This window comes from Panulirus ornatus, chromosome 6 (genome assembly GCF_036320965.1).
Source record: "Panulirus ornatus isolate Po-2019 chromosome 6, ASM3632096v1, whole genome shotgun sequence".
Classification (NCBI taxonomy): Eukaryota; Metazoa; Arthropoda; class Malacostraca; order Decapoda; family Palinuridae; genus Panulirus; species Panulirus ornatus.
The window spans coordinates 46894344-46919417 of record NC_092229.1 but is presented as its reverse complement, the minus strand read 5'-3'; the positions used below and the strand labels follow the sequence as shown (position 1 = coordinate 46919417).

Genomic DNA, 25074 nt, shown 5'->3' with positions numbered 1-25074 from the left:
ATATATATATCGAGTCTAGTGTTGAGTGTATCTATTATGTTTATATAGCTATTCATACTAACAAGTTATTGCATACGTTAATGATCCTGCTAAAGAAAAAGTGTTTACCTCATTCGTGTCCACTCGACTTTTTAACCATTATTACAGCTGAGATCTGACTGATATACTGTTAGACTGATGTTTCGGACTAGATACTGAAAGTCTGATAATTTTGAAAATCTTTGTAGCAGCTGAGAAGGCCCAGGCTAAACATAATGGCCACCTCGAGTGAGAACAATGTAGGATTAACAAAAACTTGGAAAAATGATTAAGATCTCTTAAACTTCTGGTTTAGAGTTGAATTATTTAAGGTCATCCAGACGACTTCTTTTGCAGTCCAGGATCATCTTAGTAACTAAGTTCACCCCTGTACTCTCTTTAGTCTTTTTTTTTTTTAGGGCAACGAAAACTGAACACAAAAATCAAGATGGGAATGCACGAGAGCAAGGAATAGTTTTTCGAGAGAGCCCTCCCTATGAATCTTAGAATATTGTTTACCTTTCTTATCGCTTTTACGTATTGCCATTCAGTAAATTCGTACAAGCTAACTTGCCTGGTACACTGTGCCGACGAAAGCTTGGGTAGCTGGCAAACATGAAAATATCATGAACACGCAGACAACACTCGCTGTAGTACTACATTTACTCTGGCCCTTGGTAACTAACGGTACCGCTTGGAGAGGTCGGGTGTTCCGTCCAAGTCCCTGCGCATTCCTCTGTTGCAGGTTGTGTCACTTCCTGTAACTCTGTCACCCCACTGAACATTTTCCGTCTCCAGTCGTCCATAATTGTTGTTAAGTGCTATATTACCATTTGAGAAGCTTGTTTTTCTTTCCCCTTCCGAGCCTGAAGCACAAGTTGGGCAGTTGTCTTTACGGGTTGATTATGAATGGGCATTGAATGAGGTGTGTGATAATTCATTTGGCTCGGAAGGCTAGGCTACTGCGTGGCAGGTGCTACACGTTGCTGAGCTATTGTCTAGATGAAGCTGTTGCAGGCTGTGCTTGATGTTGTTTGGTGCTCTGTTAATTTTTATTTAGGGATGGATTCTGGACTGACGTACGCTTTTCTTTTTCTTCCTATTTGGGGGGAATTCACATACTTTTTCATTACCCGATTCTGTTGCTGTAGCCGGATGTTTTACTGCAGAATTTATAGTTTTTGTTCCAAGGGTTTCGAACCTGTTCTACCTTCCCATAAAAAAAGGTAATCACCTTGGCATACTGGTTGTAGGGCCCGTTCTTTACTGTCTGCCAATTCAGTCGCTGAATACAAATGCTGTAGCTCTCTATACGTAAGGAACATCTGCCTCTCGAACGATCTCTGATATTTTATTATTATTATCCAGACCACTCATCAGATAGTGTAAATGAGTTCGAATATTGGGCTACGGCCGCAGTCCACTGAGAGCAGCTGCGAAGTCCACTGGACTTCTACCCCTGCCGAAGTTCGAGATTGTAAAGTAAGGATGAAGCGACGTCTCGTGGAACCACTATATCTGAGGCTTAGTTCGAGTTGTTAGTGAACAGTTTAATATTGATTAGAATGATCTGAGGAGATGTAGACTGCGCCTCCTCCTTCCACAGTGTCCCGTCGGGTGTTGAATAGGGTAATCCCCACATCCCTGCCTGTATGTGCACCTGGCTGTCGTCACTCACACCTATTACACCTTATCGGCTCCCAAGTAGATAATCGGTGTTTGAAAAATCCCCGGTGTCCCATCTTCACTCTCTCCCGCATCTCGCTTACACAATTCAGGATCGCCTCCTTACTGCAGATGCTACCTCAGCTAATAGTCCTCCTCCGTCAGCAGAATCATCGTGTTAACCTCGTCATTGTTTAATATCTTAATGGTAATATTCTCTCCTGCCAAACTGCTGATATCTGCTCTATCTAGACCTTCCTAGGCTTCCTCGCTGTGTGCAGTTAGAGAAAGGTTACCCTTTAAAGTTGAGATAGATTGAAGAGTTTACATCTTTTTAGTTATACAAAATGACTGTCAGAAATACTGTACCTTGTTTAGTTCCTCTTAAAGCTTGAAGTTTACCACCTTGAAAAAGCAGCTCCCAGCTCCACCTCCTTAAAGCAGGTCTTCTTTCTTTGACGTGAGGTCCTTCATCCTGCAGGATCTCTTCGCATTCAGCATTGTTTAGCTAACGCCTGGCATCAGCGATTAACATTGGCCCGAGGCAATGTATAACAAATCGTTTAGTACACTCAGTGTAGTCCATACTGGGTAGGTGGGAGGCCGCCACCCGGCCTACCAGTCACCAAGTTTAAAGAAACCAGACTAGGTTAGTGGCTGGTAGTCATTTCATCATTCACTAAGGGATAGTTTAGTAACCTTCGCATGGCAGGAGTGGAAGAATGAAGAAGTATACTGAAAGCGTCTCTTCACGGACGTAGCGAAATACAGTACATCCTCTTTAAATGTCAGTCCAGTAACCATGATATTCAAAACTGCAATACATATTTACTCATGAACTGTGAGCTTTATTTTTAAATCAAGTTTTCACAGTTCCGTTTCATATAGTGGGTATGACCACAGTTTTTAATTCCCTTTTTTTTCATGAAAGATTATTTCCTATATTTCATTGGTCTTATATCGAACATCGGCTGGTTCTTTAGGCAGAAATGCCAGTACCTGCATGTACCCTAGGTGCTGGTATTTAGGCAAGGAGGCCATTACTTGAGTGTAATTTGTAGCTGGTGATAGGTAGCAAGGAGGCTAGTACCTGCATGTAGCCTGGCTTATCGCTAGTGAAGTCTTCGGCTTCCGCCTGTCACTTGACTAATTTCTTTCCTTCCTCTCTGGTGATATATATATATATATATATATATATATATATATATATATATATATATATATATATATATATATATATATATACGTGTAAGCAGGCACAATATTTTCTTTAATACACTGAATCTTGAAGACCAGTGCACATTTAACACTCGTTTTTTTTTTCTCTTTCTCAACACACTGTGTGTTTTATCAGATAAAGTGTAAGTTTAATGTCCTAAATTCAATTTCACTTTATTCTTGAAATACATGAGACGTTTCGGGCACTCTGCCCATTTTCAGTTAAACTGACTATGAATGATACAATATAATGAAGAAAACAAGCATGAATAATATCTTGAAATGTCGGGGGTTGGGGCATTTACAATAACATACACAACCAGATATAATAGACTACCAGTGAAAGATACAAATGCTATTGGCCCTTTCAATTTTTCACACAGCACGTTTTGCTGCATCATATAAAGTACGAATTAAGTTTCATATATTCATGTTCACCTTTTTCCTGAAATACATGAGACCTTTAGGGCACGCCAGCACTTGAGTCATACTGACAATAAATGGCACAACACAAGAGAAAGAACAAAACAGGGGTGAGTTCCATCTTGAAGAAACGTTTGATGGTTGTGGTGTTGGGAGGAGTGGAGAGGATCCGATTACGGCGGACGTCATTGTTCGGGGATTCGGAAATTGTGGGTGGTAGGTGGCGTCCCACTATGTACAATGGAGGAAATAGTGGAAGAGGAAACAATAGAATTGTTGTTTCTTAACAATATGTTATGGTTAGGCTTATGTTTCTCAGTCCTCTGCTTTATCTACACTGATTTAGGATGTTTTGTTTATGTATTATTTTGTGTGTGTGTGTGTGTGTGTGTGTGTGTGTTTGTGTGTGCAAAGACTCGCTTGGTTAAAGCTTAGTTTTGATTGGGCTTTAATACAATGTCGTGTAGCTTTTGATTGGCAGTTTGGGTCTTAGGTCCGCCAACGCTTAGGGTAATTAAAACCGCCAACTTCAAGTTGTAACTGTGAATTGAAAAGTCATAATTCTTCCTTCTGGCAGTCATGATGACTCTGTAGATCATACGACAAAACACCCATGCAAAGAAACGCCTGTCGAAATGACGTGGAATACCTTCTACAGTGTGTTCAGGACCGGCCCCATTCTCACTGTATATAGAAACCTTGATTTCCATTTTCGTGGGGCACAGGATTTAATTTGGTGTTTTGCTACTCAGTCGAGGTGACTTTCTGTAATGTATAATATATGATTTTTTGTTTATTGAGGTATAAACAGTTTTATTCGAATTTAAGATTTTCTTCATGATCCATTGTGCTATATTTCTTGGAGTCACCGGATTTTGTGGTTTGCTTCACCCATTACGTCATACACGTCTTGCGTGACGTCAGTGTGGCGTCTCTACCAGCCTGACTCAGACGCGCCGCTGGGATTTCTAGGTGTGTGTGTGTGTGTGTCACAGAGTTGATCGTTCTATTACGGGGTTTATCATGAGCGCGGGGCCCTACACTATGGCCGAAACAGTTTGGCTTATGCCTTAATCCGGTCCTGACCAGGGCCGTGTCATCTGCATACAGCAATTGTTTCACCGTCCATGCTCCCTCCCTAGCCCCAGTGTACGGTGGGCCTTCCACTCACCGTATAACCTTTGCGTACACCTTCCTCACCACCCCAGGCATAAACAAAATAAACAACAGCGGCGGCATTCCACTTTACCGAGAAGTCCTCCTCCTCCTGCCTTCCTACGCACACGCACGCACGCACACCGTAACCCTCTTAGTGAAAAAATTCACTGCATTTAGTACCTCTCCATATAGTCCATGTATTCGTAGCGCCTTTCAGAAGGCCTCTTTGTCAACCATATCATATATATATATATATGCCCCCACAGATCCTAGACTGCTAATGATATGTACTTTCTTTCCCAAAGTATTTCTCACAAATTCTTGAAGGCGAATATCTCCAGAGGTCTTTCCTTGAAGCCAAACTGTTTCTTAGCCAGATGTCCGTCAATCTAAGAAACTCAAGTGAGATTACATCTTCTCCTGACGCATTGTCGCACTTCACCTAACCACATCCGCCGCCTCCGTAACATGTAACACACTGAACAGTCCCCATCTCTTTATTCAACTGTGTCTGGTACCACTTTCCTATTTGCTCCCATGACTTTGGGGCTCCCATTTGTTCTCTTGTTATCCTTCCGCATTCATTTCACTCTAAAAGATATTCATATTCTTAATTTTCAGTTTAAGGGTCCGGAGTTGTTTGAAATTTATATAATAAACAGACATCTGTCTTAGGTTACACCCGTTGCCTTCCTTACTGTTTCTTATACGAATTTTTTGTTCCCGACCACCTACTTACTCAGCTTTTGTTTAATCCCTGCTACCTGCTCGCATCACTGTTTGTTTTCATGCAAATCGTTACCATGGAGAATAAGGTAATCTAAAATGCGGGCAAAAATCTTGCTCCCCGGAAATTGTCTTGTGCTCTATACGTGAAGGATATGGGGCTAGCTTCGCATTACATGAGTTATGACTACAGGTACTTGATTGTATGGAGTTGAAAGCGGGACGGCTCTTGGCTATTCAGTAGAAAAAATAAGAACAAGATTGTCACCAGGGGTGGAGCCCCTTTTTTTTTTTTGTCCCCAAATGCAATAATCTATTGCTATCACACTTTCGGGGATAACTGTGATACAGTGGTCATTAACTTTTTTTTTTTTTCGTGAAAGTGAACATTAAACAAACACTTCATAATACATCTTCAATAAGAATATGGTTACGTATTTGGACGTTAATATATGAAACTAGACCTATCATATGAAAACAGTATTGGGTTGGTTGGAAGTTACCGTACTTACGCTCCATAATGAAGAAATATATGGTGTTTATAATTATATCAGACCTTTGCTATTTACCTACGACTGCATTACGAGCGCAAAAATTCCACCTAGACATGTAGCTTATCGGTATTTCCCAAGTGCGGGACATCTTTGCGTCCCTCACAGTTCTTAGGGAACAGCGTGACGATGTGAGAGCTGGACTAGCTCGCCGTAATCAGGACGTATGGTTACGTCATGGATCTGGATATAGTGGCGAGAAGGTACACTAAAGCGCCATCGGGGGTCGAACAGGTAGGTAGGTACGTTCTTCGTCTGACACAGTGATATTTTTTCTTGTTGACTTTCGTCAGTTGGAGACTGTAACCTGAGAATGTGGCTCAATCATACAGAGGATTACCTGTTACTTGTTAGCCTGCTGGATTATAATGACCTACGGGTAGGCACAGGATAGGATAATCAGTCATTGGATCAATTACTTCAATACAACGTTTTAAAATGTAGAGACATTTTCTATAGCCTGAAATCTGTAAATGTTTTGATATGCACCACTGACAAATATGCATGAAACTTTTCGGTAACGCGCTGCTTTTATATATATATATATATATATATATATATATATATATATATAAGAGCCCTGATTACACCCTAGGGTGATAACGACACACGCATTAGGGACCGAGATATCAAAATGATGAGCAAGGCTGTAAGAGTATCGCCTTTTTGTGATCCACATACAACTGCGTTGTGTGTCCCCTCCGGAAACCATTTCTTTTCGTGTTAGAGGGATTTATATCCTACTACAGAACGGTAAAGGCTTTGAGAACTGTACCACCAGTCATAAAATCACACTAATGGAATAATTAGAATTTGTCTTGTAACGGAGACAGGCTGACATTGATAGTATTTAGCCTCGAGTGACACTTGGAGCGGGACAGTTGAAGAAGTGGCGTCTATGTGACCGATTGCCGACACTACGCGCTCATCCTAAGCTATCCTCCTGGACCTACATTTCTGGATACAGTTACTACATCTGTTAGTGTTGTGCAGCCAAGATATACTGCCCAAATACACCGTTGACTACCTTTGCGGGTGGAGTGCAGCGAAGTTGAAGGGTGTCCTCTTCATAGGTAAGCCTAGCACTACTTGACGCCAGGGGAGTACGCCATTTGTCGTCAAGTAAAAGCCTTTTGTTTTGTTTGGCCGTATATTCAAGAACAAATAGGTCTCGTTGTCCACTCCTGCGATAACCTCTTACTCCTAAGTCAGTGACCATTATTTAGCATTAATGAAGTAATGAATTTTATAGAGCACGCACTGGGATAGAATTTATGTATTTAATTACCTATTTGTTTGATTCCGGTAAGGGAATTTTACACTTGTAGGGCCCAACCGCTTGTACGTTCTATACTATCATACATCTTTTTGATTTCATGTATGTTGTCTGCATTAATCATGTCCTCTGTCGTTCTCTTCCATCTCTCTTATGCGATCAAAATACCTTTACATTTTCTCGAATTGTCAGAGATATGTTTCCAAAACTTAAAGGTTGTGGTCAAGTAACCCCTCGCTCTTCTCTCTTCCAAAGTGGGCAAATTTAAAACCTCTAGACTTTCCTTGTAACTCAGCTGTCTCAATTCTGTTACTATCTTTGTTGCCTTCCTTTGACCTACTAATTTATAGCTCTTTGTTGTTCCTAAGGTAGGGTGACCAAATTTGAGAAACATATAGTTTTTACGTATGATATGAACAGTTTGCTGAACATTTCCTTATCCATATACTTGGCTATCCTAATCTTTAAGATAGTTTGTGAGAAGTGGAGGGAACAAGGAGAACGGGGAGACCAAATTGGAGGTAGAAGGATGAAGTGATAAAGAGTTTGAGCGATCGGGGCCTGAACATGCAGGAAGGTGGCAGACGTGCACGGGATAGAGTGAATTGGAATGATTTCCTATACTGGGTTCGACGTGTTGTCTGTGGACTGGACCAAGGCATATGAAGCATCCGGTGTAAACCATGGAAAGGTCTGTGGGGCTTGTTTGCGGATACTGAGCTGTGGTTTCGATGCATTACACATTACAGCTAGAGAATGGGTGTGAGCGGATGTGGCCCATCTTCGTCTGTCCCTGGGACTACTTCGCTGATGCGGAAAATGGCGAAGTATATATATATATATATATATATATATATATATATATATATATATATATATATATATACCATTAATTTAGTGACTAATAAGCAACATGGCCAGTTTCACAACTCTCCCAAAAAAGAGATGAGTTTAGAGTGATATAATTTTCTCTGCTTGCAGAAGCATATTGACTTGTGTCATCGAACAAAATTTTCATTATTGTTATCAGCTGTTTTGTTTTGAAATATTATTGATATACTTTCGTTCAAAACAGGCCGCTGGTTTCACAATAAAGTTCAGTACAACAACTTGGTGTAGTTTTCTGAGAATTTGACTCTTCATTAGTAACAAAATTTAACATCCAAGTAACTCAAAAACGCCGAGTTCTTTAACATGCAGTGTCTCCATACACACCACTTTTGTTTTGATCTTAAAGTACACAACTGAACCCTCTTAAAAGCTCATCAATCGCCCTCTCTCTCTGAAAAGTTCATAATTCCCACAATCCCCCTTTGAAAGCTCATAGTTCCTGCCCCCACCCCACCTTGAAAGATCATAATTCACCCGATCTCCCTTGAAAGCTCATAATCCTCCCTCCTTGAAAGTCCTTAATTCGTCTCTTCCCCCTTGAAATTTCGTAATCACCCACCTTGACCAAATCCTGGATATACGCTTGAATATGTTCGTGCATATGTGATACACGCGGTGACAACTACTGCAGACAGGTGGGATTAACTGATTACAGCCTATCACTTAACTCTAGAACACCGCATCAAGGCTATCCTAGCACGATGATGCACGACATCGCTTGCCGGGGGCGGTTCAACCTCTGCCATAGCGAAGACATTAGTGGGAATCTTTCTGGGTACAAGGCACTAGCAAATCTGGGATCTCTTTTTCTCTTTTTATGGAGATCGATTAACTGTGAAAGAGAAATGAAAAATGAATTTCAAACATTTGTCTACTGTCTCCTGACGGGATCGGATAGATTGGCCGAGAGTAGCCCGCCGCCAAAGCCCCGGTATAAATCTTGCCCTAATAGTGGCAACTGATGCACTACGTACTAGCGACAGTTAAATGACGAACCACAGTGTCATGGATCGCATTTCGATCTGCGTCGCGTCTGAACCAGGTGTGTGTCCGTCAAGGTTACCGAGATGAGGAGGGACGGACCCGACAAGGTTAAGCGAGTCACACATATCCGGTCGTCGCCGTACTTTATATCAGAACTTCATGAACCTTGTCATCCACTACCTGACGGCTGTGTTGCTCCCCAACACCAGCCCCCACTCCCCGACAAATCATGATCCACCACGGATGTTCAGCGGGGATGAGTTCGCACTTTTGACAGCCACTCCAGGCTCTGAATATCAGAATGTCCCTGGAACAAATCCCCTCACTCTCTGACTGGTGTGAGTGGGTCTTCCGTCATGGACCAGCGTGTTCGTGTCCGGTGCGGTTGTCATAGTGGGGTTGACGACATCAAAATGTCCTCCGGGATCTCCACATACCGCCGCCCGGTGAGCCTGCCGCTGATCTTGACGATTTCGCCAAGGTCGAACGCCGCACGCGATCAACCAGTCCTAGAGAGTGACTCCGTCTCGCCACCACTCACTTGTTCTTGGATGTGTTGTTGCCCGGGACGTGTGGTGCGGTGGCCGGCAGCAAATGTCACGCTTGGGCTTCCATCGCAGTAAATAGTGTTTTCATCTGTAAGGCTGACGGATCTGCAAAACTCAGTTGTCTCAAGGAATCGTTTGAGCTGATGAGGCTCTGTCTGGTGGTCAGGCGACGGTAGAGCAGCTCCAGCTTTCGTATCATAAGCAAGGTTGAGGCCATGGGGGTTGCTCGTGTGCGGGTGTCACTATATGGGCGTCCAACCGTAGTAAGGAGGACGCGTGGCATGCCGGAGCTCCGAGTCTCCTCCCCCACGGAGCAGTCTCCTCTTCCCATCGCTAAATGTTACTTTCATATCATTCTGTTGCTTCTTCCCGTCAGTTGACATTTTGACAATCCCAGATCACGAAGGGAGATCTACCCCTGTATTTAGATTGTAGGAAGTATAAGAATTACGGATTTTTGTATTCAATAAATAGTAACAGTGATCGATGACAATAATTTAACTAAATGTTGTTTGGATGTCATTTTTCTTTGGATATTATGACCATATTTTTTTTTTATCAGTTAATCAGCACTTTCATTAACGAAGTAACGTATTTACCATACCTTCCGCTTTCGAGAGTCTCGTTGAGTACTAAGGCCAGCTGACAAAAACTCTTGAGTAATGATGCAGCTCTCGACAATGGCTGTTTATCAATCAGGCGTTCTTGTTGACGTATGTAATTGAGAATGTCACCACCGTTGGCGCTGTCTAATCTCATTTGGGGTTGACCTTCAGTTTCGGAAGCTCTGGTGTGGGGAGGCGAACTTTACAATACACTTAAGAGTAATGGTGATTTATGTATTTCTAAAGTTATTCTCACTCTTAGTTCCTTTAAAGGGGAAATGAATATACATGTATGTCTTCTTAAATATTTGTCATCTGCACTGGTAGCCAATGGAACAATCCTGTCCATTTCGCCACCCTCCTAGAACATTGACAAATGTTTATATTAACGAGTTAGTTTGTTTCATAAGCAAATCTACCATGATGATAGGTATCAGCTGTTTTGGGTATCGAATATCAAATTTGTTTTAGTAAAAAAGAAAAAAAGAAAAGACCGTTCTCATCATATAATTACTCCTTACGACAGCTGGATTCTGTTATGAGATACCGACTCATGTTTGTGATTGAATTTGATTTCCAAATGAACTCAAAATGGGCTGAGTTCTCTAAACTATAATGCGTTCCTATATTGTACTCTAGTATTAGGCTTTTCATCCTATTGGCAAGTTAGCAATCACCCTCGACCAAATCCTGGATACGCACCTGGTCTGAACGTAATTAGAAAGGAGCGTCAAAATACTGAAATTTCTTACCACTGTTATGGATGACGGATAGGTTTTGTATTTGCCACAGTGAATGGGCCTTGCCAAAGTTATAGGAGACATTCTGTTATTCATATCGCCTCCATTTCATCCCATTGTACATAAACACTATTGTATATTCTGTCTTTAGATTCAACCCACCCGAAAAGAGTATTTCATAATTTAAAGATACTTTCACGAACATATACACTATGCATATGACCCTCGCTAAATTGATCTGAAGAAGTGCCCACACACTCGCGCCTTTTCTCACACGGTGTTTGTTACTTTTAACATTATTATTACTTTGTCTAGCCACTTTCTCAGGTTTGCAATATTGCTTAACGCTACGTTATCTTAACTTTTGGTCAACCAAAGCTTAAAGTATAAGTACACCAAAAACGACGTTAAGTTTCCATTGTCGTAGCTTTAACCATTAAACTGTCGTCGCTGCAGAACTCAAACCAAACGTAAATCAGTTATAAAATTACCATTACGAGATGTTAATTGCCCTGACAAACTTAACCTGCATCGGAGATGACCAAGAATAGCTGGGGATGATGATTGGCCTATTACGTACACACTGTTGCGATGTGGTGCACAACACAGGTCTCTTACCATCGCTCCCCCTTCCTTCTCATCTCTCCCTAACATCCTCTTCGTCTCCTAGATAACACTGTCACAGAATGTTGCTCGTTTTGATGGGCCCCTTTACTAGGATTGGGAATTTAGGTGCGAGCACGTTTGTATTTCAAAGAAATTTGAATTTATTTCATGATACCGTATTTCTTGTGTCTTCTTGTCTTGATAGCACTCACTGTCATTATCATTATTTACAATTATCACTTAACGTCAAAGTGGTGGGTCCTTGTACTTCGCAAAAGCGGGATATTAACTTGTCATTCGTTAGTGATGAGATTTCTTAGAATCAGAGAAGCCTTTTTTGAGTGAGTTTACATTATTATCTCTTCTGTAGGATGTGTTTATCAATATATCTCTCCTTGTTTGGCGTGGTCCCCAAGAAGGGTCGGTCCTAGGAGCCTATACTTTTCATTATGAGTATCACTGACATTAATGTAGGGCTGAATGACGTAGTGTCTAAATTTGCAGATGACACAAATATCGATAGTGCCATATTAACGATTTTTTTATCCTTTTTTTTGAGGATTCAGTCACGGACGGGCCTGAAAAGGAAATTTAGAGATTTTAATGAAAGGGAAAAAGAAGTGACAAGGGAACGTATTTACGAATTTTGGAGGAAGTGAAAAACCAGTCTTTTAAAAGGTGCCAGATCATAGTTACTGGGAAAGATATGGGGGAAGGGGGGGGGGGGGTAGAGTTCCAAAGCTTCGAGGTGTAGGGAAAGAAACGATTATCAAAACGACCCACCCTTGAGTTGCTAACGGCAACACAGAAATCATGTGAGGCAGCAGCTTGTTGAGTATTGTGTGGTCTAGCTAATGGTAGGGGGCACACAAGTAGCCAGCTCTCGGGAGCGAACACCAAAGCAATACCTACAGAAGAGGGAAAGTGAACCAACTTTGCGGCGTAGGGCAAGCGGGTCATGTTTTGAAGTTAGTCTGGGACAGTTTATATAAGTCGGACCGCTTTCAACTCAACTGTGTGAGAGGACGGATTAGCCCTTTGTATAAACGGAGCAACTGTTTGGGAGAAAAGACATTTTTACATCTAAACAAGACTCCCAGTTTTTTGGAGGCAGATTAAGCTATTTTCCTAGGGTAGGATTTTCAAGGAAGAGTTGATGTAACAGTAACACCAATTATGTTCATCGAGTCAAGAGCTGGAATTATTGAAAGGTCAAAGGAGAGAGGAAAGGTGTGAGGAGTTTTCGATAGACAGGGGTGGAAACTGGGTCTTGGATGCATTAAACTTGACCAGATTTCGTCTACCCCATTGAGATATCTTGTGCAAGTCTGCGTTTATTAAGGAAATTGTTGAGACAAGATGCAGATCGAACGAGAGAAGAAAGAGCAGAACTGAAGTATTTGGAGGAATGGTGTTGTCATCAGCTAATGAGTACATTCGTTCATTTGTATAAGAAAAGAAATCGTCGTTTCAAAGGAAAAAGAAGTAGGAGACAAGACAGAACATTGAGGTACACCCGCTGTTGTTGGAGAAATGGGGAGAGGCTGATCCACCAAGAACCACAGAGACAGATCGGTCAGATAGGAAGCCAGGAGGCAGAATAAAGGAACGCTTTGCCCCACGGAGAACGTACTTGTAGTGATTACGGGCAGAGATAAATGCTGAATGGGAGTCGGAGGAAGGAGAATTGTTCTAAGCCTCAAAACAAGAACAGTTTGAAGCATGGTCTGTTATGAGAGGTCGTCTTGAAGGAAGAAGGGATAAATGCTTCTAGCCCCGCCAAAATAACCTCTGCTGTGCGTTTGGCAGAGACAGTAATTACCCAAGGAAAGTCGGAAAAGAATTTTATTAAGTTTTCCAGTCAGCTTTGTTGAAGAGCCAATATTTACGTTTAAAAGGGGCTGCTGCAGGGGAGATAGGCTAAGGTTACGGAAGGATTAGACACAAGGGTTAAATGGTCTACAAACTGGCAAATAATAAGTGTCAGCTGATGCAAGTTGGGAGCCTCAAGAAAAAAAGAAATTTAATTTTTAACTGATGGGCCACATAATTAATGACACTCCTTGCGTGAAGATTTTGGGGTTACTGTCTCCAGGAACTTTAAATTCCCCACTCATTGTATTCCGTTCCACCAGGAACTCGTATCGTTGGTAGAACCACTTTCCACACAAACCTTACCAGGTTCCGGTGATGAAAGTGCTGCCTACAGTGAAATCTACGTCACGCCGGAACGTCCCAGAATTCTTGTGACGTGGGTGCGTTCCCGTCCTTTCCATCGGCAAGCACCGTTTGTGGGAAGGGTTTAGTCAGTGGTTGGGAAAGTGGGGGTTATAATCACGCCAATATGATAATGAAAAACTTAAAACTAGTGTGGTATCTAGGAACACTGTGATTTTTTATTCATATGTTAAATTTAAGCACTAGTATTAGTCAAATTCAAGTTGAAACGCTGTTGTTATAGAAAAGTATGTTATACGACCGACGACCGGTTTCGAATGACAATAGATTTATGATATTTGAGTAAATAGCTGATAGCTATGATCAAGCAAGTTTTACTTTATGAAACTTACTGATATGCTGTTCCAGAGGAAAAATTTTGGTGTTATATACAAGGGTCTAAATTGAGCAAATGGTGAAATGGACACCCTTGCTTCAACGGTCACCAATTTAACTCTTTTACAACAGTGAAATATACATATGTACATATTCATGTTTCTTTTAAGGAAATAAGAGTTAGTGACTGAAAAAATGCACAAATCATCACTATTGTTGGGTACCTTAATTCTATTGTAGGCGATCGACTACTATCTCCACCTCCGTCAGATACGCCTCTGGTCGTTGGCAGGGGTGTGTAAAGTTCCCAGAGAGTATTTTAATTTGGTTTCGTCAAGCTTCTCCCCCGAGTCAGTAGTTTTTCTTATTGTTATTCTAAAGATCATCGCTAGTTGAAGATAACCAAAGTAATAAAAAAAAGTTGACTTTTTCTTCGAAATTCTTGACTGATCAGCCATGTGTGAGCTAGGCAGCTACTGTTTCAAGTGGTGACGGAGTTCCCCAAGGATGACCTACTCCTACGAATTAGGGTTACGGTGAGTCCACACACGCCTCTAGGGCCAGAGCCAAGTACTTGATAAACAAGGATTATAAGGCTGTTTAACGGAAATAGTGACGTCCTACAAGAGCATGTGGGCTGTTTGATGTTAGAAGAAACTATGACGACCTTTGCTGTACTTTGTAGTGGTGCAAGTTGGAGTGATAGTAGTAATATGCGCCTGGGAGAAAATAGCAGTCTTTGATGGCCTCAAAATTTGATGCCTTTGGATTATACGGTTCAGCCTTGGAAGTGTTATACACTGAATGGCAAACACACAAACATGTCTTACTAAGGTGTTCCTCAAGTCTGCTGTAGTTGTTTACCCAGTTCATCACATCTTCCCTTGACCCCTTCCCAGGATTTCCTGAAGTCCTCCTACATAGCTTCCGCAGTTCATCCTTAGGACCTCCAGGTCTACAGGTCCTACCCAGGTCTTCCACGAGTCCTCTCCGGATTTTCTAACTTGTTTTCCCTGGTTCATCCCCAGATCTTTCCAAGGTCTTGCCAAGGCACATTTTAAACGCTACGTTGGTTAAAAGGAAAATATGCAGTATTCCCATGTTTCAACAGCCCCTGAGGCCCCCAGTCACGTAATCCATGTTACTTCCCCTTTAAAGTCGTATCTGTACATACCAATTTGAGACCAGTTGGTTATCTTTTTGACATAAATTGCTGTATTGGTCAAACTTGGCTTCAGTTTGTTAACTCAGCATTTTTATAAGGACAGGCCCCCATAACCCATGTTAATGTCACACAAAAAGTTGTACGTATACCTACCAACTGGAGATCAGTTGGTTGTTCTGTTATCAAAATTTGCTATAATGTTAATTTTGGCCTCAGCCTGCAGCCTTGAACGTGGTAACCACATAGCCCACTATACTTCCCGCACAAGAGCAGATATATATATATATATATATATATATATATATATATATATATATATATATATATATATATATATATATATATATATTCGAAAGAAAAAGAATATATATATATATATATATATATATATATATATATATATATATATATATATATATATATGTGTGTGTGTGTGTGTGTTTTTATGGATGGGGTTGTTAGGGAGGTAAATGCAAGAGTTTTGGAAAGAGGGGCAAGTATGAAGTCTGTTGGGATGAGAGAGATTGGGAAGTGAGTCAGTTGTTGTTCGCTGATGATACAGCGCTGGTGGCTGATTCATGTGAGAAACTGCAGAAGCTGGTGACTGAGTTTAGTAAAGTGTGTGAAAGAAGAAAGTTAAGAGTAAATGTGAATAAGAGCAAGGTTATTAGGTACAGTAGGGTTGAGGGTCAAGTCAATTGGGAGGTAAGTTTGAATGGAGCAAAACTGGAGGAAGTAAAGTGTTTTAGATATCTGGGAGTGGATCTGGCAGCGGATGGAACCATGGAAGCGGAAGTGGATCATAAGGTGGGGGAGGGGGCGAAAATCCTGGGAGCCTTGAAGAATGTGTGGAAGTCGAGAACATTATCTCGGAAAGGAAAAATGGGTATGTTTGAAGGAATAGTGGTCCCAACAATGTTGTATGGTTGCGAGGCGTGGGCTATGGATAAGAGTTGTGCGCAGGAGGATGGATATGCTGGAAATGAGATGTTTGAGGACAATGTGTGGTCTGAGGTGGTTTGATCGAGTCAGTAACGTAAGGGTAAGAGAGATGAGTGGAAATAAAAAGAGCGTGGTTGAGAGAGCAGAAGAGAGTGTTTTGAAATGGTTTGGGCACATGGAGAGAATGAGTGAGGAAAGATTGACCAAGAGGATATATGTGTCGGAGGTGGAGGGAACGAGGAGAAGTGGGAGACCAAATTGGAGGTGGAAAGATGGAGTGAAAAAGATTTTGTGTGATCGGGGCCTGAACATGCAGGAGGGTGAAAGGAGGGCAAGGAATAGAGTGGATTGGATTGATGTGGTGTACCGGGGTTGACGTGCTGTCAGTGGATTGAATCAGGGCATGTGAAGCGTCTGGGGTAAACCATGGAAAGCTGTGTAGGTATGCATATTTGCGTGTGTGGACGTATGTATATACATGTGTATGGGGGTGGGTTGGGCCATTTCTTTCGTCTGTTTCCTTGCGCTACCTCGCAAACGCGGGAGACAGCGACAAAATATATATATATATATATATATATATATATATATATATATATATATATATATATATATATATATATATATATATATTCCTATAAGTCCACGGGGAAAATGAAACACGATAAGTTCCCAAGTGCACTTTCGTGTTTCATTTTCCCCGTGGACTCATACGAATGTGTCGATCACGCACAAAATTGACCCTTTCCAATATATATATATATATATATATATATATATATATATATATATATATATATATTGCGTGTGTGGACGTGTATGTATATACATATGTATGTGGGTGGGTTGGGCCATTCTTTCGTCTGTTTCCTTGCGCTACCTCGCTAACGCGGGAGACAGTGACAAAGTAAATAATATATATATATATATATATATATATATATATATATATATATATATATATATATATATATATAAATGAATACATATTCATACTTGCCTTCATCAAAACATCGCCATACCCTGCTTCAGCAAGGTAGCGCCAAGAAAACATTTTGTACAACTCTCCTTCCGTAATTCACAAAGAATAGTAACCCCTCCCCCACACTCACACACACACTGCATAATCTTTTCTTCTTTCTTTTCAGGTTACTTGGTGTCTGTGTGGTATAATGTTTGTCAAGTTTTGAGCGCTCGTCTTGATCCACATCTTAGCAAAACCATGAACACCTGGACCACTTTGTTTGTCGTAGGGCCGGTGTTCCTGAGCGCACTGTGGGCAGCAGCAGCCGTGGGTAACACCACTGAAACGACCATTCCCTCAGTGAAGACACCAATAACTCAAATTTCCCCCATATCGGATCTCTTCAGCAATACAACACTTCGGAAATGTAGGTGTGGCGCAGATGAGGCCCTAGATGGATTCACATGTGTACAGGAAACAACATTAGTAGGTGTGTTGGAAATCACAACGCATCAGGCGTTTGCTATGAACACAAGTGCATTTAGTAGTGTGACTGTGGCCATCCCTGAGTGTCCTGATTCCATTCCGCTTGTAGCACTGGACTGGATGAACCAACTGCTTATAATGTCTGATGGAACGCTCTTGTGGCATGGAGAAAAAATACTTGATGACTACTGTGTAGAACACATTTTACAAGATGGCCACTCTTTATTAGAAGCCTTTGCATGTGTGCCACCTCCGCCAGTACCTCGGTGCTGTCCTCCAGGACATGTTCTCAGTCCAGATAATTCCTGTATTGCTCACAGTCTCCAGCAGAACTTTTCACCACCAATAGTTTTGGAATCTCACTTCCCGGAGTGGAAGTCTGTGGATGGAGAAGTAAAGGACATCAAGTGTGAAGAACACTTTGAGACTCATCGTGTTAAACTGAATGTAAAGGGAAGACTTTTTTATAGCTTTTCACAGGCAGTGTTATCGTGGAAACCAACAGATAATACACTGAAACCAGTCTTGACGATAGATTACTGCGTTGGTGTGGAGCTTGATGGTGAAAGAAATGATCCTATTTATGTTGCCAGAACCTGCTATATGGATCGCCGTGAGCACCATCGCCGTACGTGTACAAATAACACCTGTATAAGAAAATGCTGTCCAGAGGAGGAGGTGTTCTCTAACGGCTTTTGTGACCTTGTCAGTACGGAGGAGATTTTGCCGTCATTATTTAAATCTATTGATAATCAAACAATAGATTTGGTAACCAAAGAGAACTTTACCATTGTTGATGGGTTGCCACTGTGTGACAGTCACTTTTCGCTGAATCCTCAGGAGGATGATGACAAATTCTACTTAATGGCAAATGGATTCCTTCATGTTCCTATCTACAAGTCTGCCTTGTCGCCCACCGACTACTGCGTCGACTATTTCCGTGACGAGTCAGGAGTCTACTACAGTCAAGCTGTGTTGTGTCATTCGGAGAATGAAGAGTGCCTTTGGAGACATATCCTTATTGTGGTGTTGCTTGGGGTGTCCTGTGTGTTTCTGGCAGCCACTGCGTTGGTGTATCTAGGAGTGCCGGAGCTTCGGGACCGTACCAATGGCCGGTGCCTCATTTCAATGGTGTCCGCCATGTTTACTACCTACATCACTCTTATTTGCAACCAACAAATTAAGGAACAGTTCAACATCCAGTGTATTATTCTAGGTGAGGTATATGCCATTATTTAGTAAACAAGTACCAAAGTAATGTGGTATTGACTTTTCTCAGGTAACGTTTCCAACTACACTTAGGATTTCACATGTCAAATGAATTTATATATTTGATTTCATATAATGGAGTCACAATTCTGTATGACTGGTGTGGAAAAATACCATAAAACATCCTACTTACTTTTTTCAAATCAATGACAGTTTAGAGGAGCCTGATTTTTTGATAACTTGAATTCGGATGTCATGGATTATATCATATGTTGTATTTCTCTGGTGTATACATTTTGTTGACTGATAATTATGTCTACCTTAGATATACTAAGTAAAGAAGATGCTACCTGCAGCATAAATGATTAAAGGATTCAATTCTCTCCTCAGCTTTTGTGGGCCATGTATCCACCTTGGCTACTTTCTTCTGGCTGAATGTAATGTGTTACGATATGTGGTGTACACTCAGGTAAGTACAAGAATAATCAAGAGTTTATTAACCCTGGTTCAGTCCATTCTTCTACATGCATTTTGATACAATAGTAATGCCTTGTAATTATTGACTGAATAGTCTTTGGCTCCTTCCTTATAGTCAAGTTTTATATCCTTTATAAGTGTCTTTTTTTACTTCTTTCTTGTGTTATATAACTTCATGACTATATATCGAGTATATTTTTATCCCAAACGCCAGTATATTTTAATTAGTATCATCTTAAAGTATCTTGGTCTCCTTTCATCTGCTCCTTAAATATTAGGAGTTAAGTACTGGGAGGCTACACCCAATTTTGTATATAGCTTAAATGCCATTTACTCTCATTTGGTACTGGAATGGAAGGGGTGAGTCAGAAATTCATGCCATACTTTCACTGGAAAAACATAATTTCCACCAGGATTTAGACTGAATGGTTACATATTAACCCAAGGTATCTTCATGCGTTGGAAGAACTTTGATTCTTTACTGTTTTTGTCTGGTGGATCTCTGAACAGATATTTTTGATTCCATGGCTGTTTTTGCAGTTGAGGACTTGTCAGTGAACTCTCAAATTACAGTGTCCTCAAGAAACCTTGTCCGTCTCCCCCATACATTTTCAAAGGCAATGTCATTTACCAGTGATCATAGTTTTTTTTGTTTTGTTTAACAAAGAAAAGGATTTTTGTCTTCATTTTTTTGATGTGCCTTACTGTAGAATGCTTGATCATTCTCCAGTTTCTTGGCCAGTTCAAGGAGGCATTTCTATAACTAAGAAGTCTGAGTGTTAAGTGTAAAGTATTTATGCCATATATTTAAAAAAAATTTGTGTTAAAACTAAAGCTTGGGACTTTTCAACTCTGTTGTTAGTTGAGCTGTATCTCCAAGATGGATGTCACTTCAAAAGTAAAGAGATCCCTTAAAGGATATTAGTTTTTTAGCATAGAATAGTAATTGAACACTACATATAATTGTTGTACCTGTTGAAAGGTGTTAGCAGACTCTGCACGCTCAAGGTTACACTGCAAGTAAAAAGTCAACTTTGGCATGAATGTATCAATGGGAATGCAGTCTTATTAGAGAACTTACTCCAAAGGTGTCTACAATTCAATACAAGTGGAAGTAGCACAGCCTTGGGCTGCAGGAGCCTTTACAGAGGTCCTGGGTAACAACAGGGCTCTTGCATTAACGTTGGCCCTGGGGTAACTATGAATAGATGAATAAATGAGTACCTGTTACAGTAACCCTTTGATAGGAGTAATTGTATTATGAACTGTCATATCATTTAAATACTAGATCACCGTATTCTAATTGAAGTACTAATTGTCCAAATTTTTTTAGGTCATCCCATCAACAACATCACAGTATGAAAAGGTTCTTGCTGTACAGTGCATATGCCTGGGGATGTCCTTTAGCAGTGGGTGTGATAACTGTCATCATTGACAGCCAAGAAACATCAAACCTAATCCGACCCAGATTTACTGAAAGCACTTGTTGGTTTTATGGTAAGAATCATATAAATGATCTCTGTACCTCACATGCCCTTGTTCTCAGGCATTCATGATACTGAATCCCAATTTAGAAATGGAGTTTATAGGAATGAAATATTTTTGCAGTTAGGTATTTTGGGAGGCAAGCAGCTCCTCTCCCCCTTTCATATCCTCTTACCTATCTATGTTTCTCCATTTTTCTTATGTAATTATATATATATATATATATCAGTAAATTTTAGGGAGAATAAAAAGATGTTCTGGAAGGAGGTAAATAGGGTGCGTAAGACAAGGGAGCAAATGGGAACTTCAGTGAAGGGCGTAAATGGGGAGGTGAAAACAAGTAGCGGTGATGTGAGAAGGAGATGGAATGAGTATTTTGAAGGTTTGTTGAATGTGTCTGATGACAGAGTGGCAGATATAGGGTGTTTTGGTCGAGGTGGTGTGCAAAGTGAGAGGGTTAGGGAAAATGATTTGGTAAACAGAGAAGAGGTAGTAAAAGCTTTGCGGAAGATGAAAGCCGGCAAGGCAGCAGGTTTGGATGGTATTGCAGTGGAATTTATTAAGAAAGGGGGTGACTGTATTGTTGACTGGTTGGTAAGGTTATTTAATGTATGTATGACTCATGGTGAGGTGCCTGAGGATTGGCGGAATGCGTGCATAGTGCCATTGTACAAAGGCAAAGGGGATAAGAGTGAGTGCTCAAATTACAGAGGTATAAGTTTGTTGAGTATTCCTGGTAAATTATATGGGAGGGTATTGATTGAGAGGGTGAAGGCATGTACAGAGCATCAGATTGGGGAAGAGCAGTGTGGTTTCAGAAGTGGTAGAGGATGTGTGGATCAGGTGTTTGCTTTGAAGAATGTATGTGAGAAATACTTAGAAAAGCAAATGGATTTGTATGTAGCATTTATGGATCTGGAGAAGGCATATGATAGAGTTGATAGAGATGCTCTGTGGAAGGTATTAAGAATATATGGTGTGGGAGGCAAGTTGTTAGAAGCAGTGAGAAGTTTTTATCGAGGATGTAAGGCATGTGTACGTGTAGGAAGAGAGGAAAGTGATTGGTTCTCAGTGAATGTAGGTTTGCGGCAGGGGTGTGTGATGTCTCCATGGTTGTTTAATTTGTTTATGGATGGGGTTGTAAGGGAGGTAAATGCAAGAGTCCTGGAAAGAGGGGCAAGTATGAAGTCTGTTGGGGATGAGAGAGCTTGGGAAGTGAGTCAGTTGTTGTTCGCTGATGATACAGCGCTGGTGGCTGATTCATGTGAGAAACTGCAGAAGCTGGTGACTGAGTTTGGTAAAGTGTGTGGAAGAAGAAAGTTGAGAGTAAATGTGAATAAGAGCAAGGTTATTAGGTACAGTAGGGGTGAGGGTCAAGTCAATTGGGAGGTGAGTTTGAATGGAGAAAAACTGGAGGAAGTGAAGTGTTTTAGATATCTGGGAGTGGATCTGTCAGCGGATGGAACCATGGAAGCGGAAGTGGATCATAGGGTGGGGGAGGGGGCGAAAATTTTGGGAGCCTTGAAAAATGTGTGGAAGTCGAGAACATTATCTCGGAAAGCAAAAATGGGTATGTTTGAGGGAATAGTGGTTCCAACAATGTTGTATGGTTGCGAGGCGTGGGCTATGGATAGAGATGTGCGCAGGAGGATGGATGTGCTGGAAATGAGATGTTTGAGGACAATGTGTGGTGTGAGGTGGTTTGATCGAGTAAGTAACGTAAGGGTAAGAGAGATGTGTGGAAATAAAAAGAGCGTGGTTGAGAGAGCAGAAGAGGGTGTTTTGAAATGGTTTGGGCACATGGAGAGAATGAGTGAGGAGAGATTGACCAAGAGGATATATGTGTCGGAGGTGGAGGGAACGAGGAGAAGAGGGAGACCAAATTGGAGGTGGAAAGATGGAGTGAAAAAGATTTTGTGTGATCGGGGCCTGAACATGCAGGAGGGTGAAAGGAGGGCAAGAAATAGAGTGAATTGGTGTCATGTGGTATACAGGGGTTGACGTGCTGTCAGTGGATTGAAGCAAGGCATGTGAAGCGTCTGGGGTAAACCATGGAAAGCTGTGTAGGTATGTATATTTGCGTGTGTGGACGTGTGTATGTACATGTGTATGGGGGGGGGGTTGGGCCATTTCTTTCGTCTGTTTCCTTGCGCTACCTCGCAAACGCGGGAGACAGCGACAAAGTATAAAAAAAAAAAAAAAAAAAATATATATATATATATATATATATATATATAGAAGAGTGAATGTTGGGGTGAAGAGGGTGGTGAGAGTAAGTGAGCTTGAGAAGGAGACCTGTGTGAGGAAGTACCAGGAGAGAAGGGGAGAAAGAATACTTTCCACATATTCCCTGCGTGTCGTAGAAGGCGACTAAAAGGGGAGAGAGCAGGAGGGCTGGAAATCATCCCCTCTCATTTTCACTTTTCCAAAAGAAGGAACAGAGAAGGGGGCCAAGTGAGAATATTCCCTTTAAGGCTCAGTCCTCTGTTCTTAATGCTTCTTTGCTGATGGTAAATGGCAAATATGTATGTACCAAAACCACAGGTTCCTGTCCACATCCAAGCCTTACATACACCTTTCCATGGTTTACCCCAGATATTTCACATGCCTTGGTTCAGCACGTTGACCCTCGTGTACCACATCGTTCCAGATTACTCTGTTCCTTGCATGCCTCTCACCCTCCTGTATGTTCAGGCCTCAATCACTCAAAATGTTTTGAACTCCATCCTTTCACCTCCAATTTAGTCTCATGCTTCTCCTTGTTCCCTCCACCTCTGACACATATATCCTCTTTGTCAATTTTTCCTCACTCATTCTCTCCATAAGTCCAAACTATTTCAACACACCTTCTTTTGCTCTCTCAACCACACTCTTTTTATTTCCACACATCTCTCTTACCCTTTCATTACTTACGCGATCAAACCACCTCACATCACTTATTGTCCTCAAACATTTCATTTCTGACACATCCACTCTTCTCCACACAACCCTATCTATAGCCCGTGCCTCACAGCCATATAGTATTGTTGGAACTACTCTTCCTTCAAACATTACACTTTTGTTCTCTGAGATAATGTTCTCTTCTTCCACACATTCTTTATCGCTTCCAGAACCTTTGCCCGCTGTGACTCACTTCTGTTTCCATGGTTTCATTCACTGCTAAGTCCACTCCCAGATATCTAAAACAATTCACTTCCTCCAATTTTTCTCCATTCAAACTTACATCCTAATTTACCTGTCCCTCAAACCTACTGAACCTAATAACCTTGCTCTTATTTACATTTTCTCTCAACTTTCTTCTATCACCCACTTTTACAAACTCAGTCACCAACTTATGCAATTTCTCACGAATCAGCCACCAGAGCTGTATCATCATTGAACAACAACTGACTCGCTTCCCAAGCCCTATCATCCCCAACAGACTGAATAATCGCCCCTCTCTGCAAGACTTGCATTTACATCCCTAACCACCCCATCCATAAACAAATTAAACAACCATGGGATCATCACACATTCCTGCTGCAGACCAACCTTCACTGGGAACCAATCACTCTCCTCTCTTCCTACTCGTACACATGCTTCACATCCTTGACAGAACCTTTTCACTGCTTCTAGCAGCCTACCTCCCACACCATATACTCTTGAGACCTTCCACAAAGCATCTTTATCAACCCTATGATATGCTCTCTCCAGATCCATTAATGCTACATTAATGCTACATAAAAATTTTTCACCTTCTTCAAAGCAAACAACTGATCCACACATCCTCTACTACTGAAACCACACTGCTCCTCCCCAATCTAATGCTCTGTACATGCCTTCACCCTCTCAATCAATACCCTCCCATACAATTTCCCAGGAATACTCAACAAACTTATGCCCCTGTAGTTTGAACACTCGCCTTTATCTCCTTTGCCTTTTTACAGTGGGACTATGCATGCATTCCACCAATCCTCAGGCACTTGACCATGATTCATACATATGTTGAATATCCTTACCAACCAATTAACAACACAATGACCCCCTTTTTTAATAAAGTCTACTGTAATACCATCCAAACCTGCCACCTTGCCGGCTTTCATCTTCCGCAAAGCTTTCACTACCTCTTCTCTCTTAACCAAACCATTCTCCCTGACCCTCTCATTTCGCATACCACCCTGACTAAAACATCTTACACCTGCCACTCTGTCATCAAACACATTCAACAGACCTTCAAAATACTCCCTCCATCATTTCCTGTTATTGCTTCCCCCCTAGCCTACTTTGCTGATGTTTCCATTTGTTCTTATGCGTTATTTACCGCCATCCAAAACATTTGTTTATTCTCCCTAAAGTTTAATGGTACTCTCTCGCCCCAACTCTCATTTGCCCACATTTTCAACCC

At 41.3% G+C, this 25074-nt stretch overlaps 1 protein-coding gene across 3 annotated transcripts in view; it reads left to right on the top strand.

Annotated features, from left to right (window-relative positions):
- LOC139749184 (G-protein coupled receptor Mth2-like) overlaps positions 1-25074 on the top strand; it is a 53814-nt gene that overhangs the window by 4879 nt on the left and 23861 nt on the right. For 2 of the 3 annotated variants that reach the window (XM_071662847.1, XM_071662848.1), the window contains exons 2-4: positions 17218-18735; positions 19119-19197; positions 20539-20702. In XM_071662847.1, coding sequence (XP_071518948.1) covers positions 17292-18735; positions 19119-19197; positions 20539-20702 — 1687 coding nt within the window. In that variant the 5' untranslated portion in view covers positions 17218-17291. Of the gene's footprint in view, positions 1-6665; positions 6833-17217; positions 18736-19118; positions 19198-20538; positions 20703-25074 lie in introns of those variants that run through there. The other variant, XM_071662849.1, reaches the window with a different exon arrangement.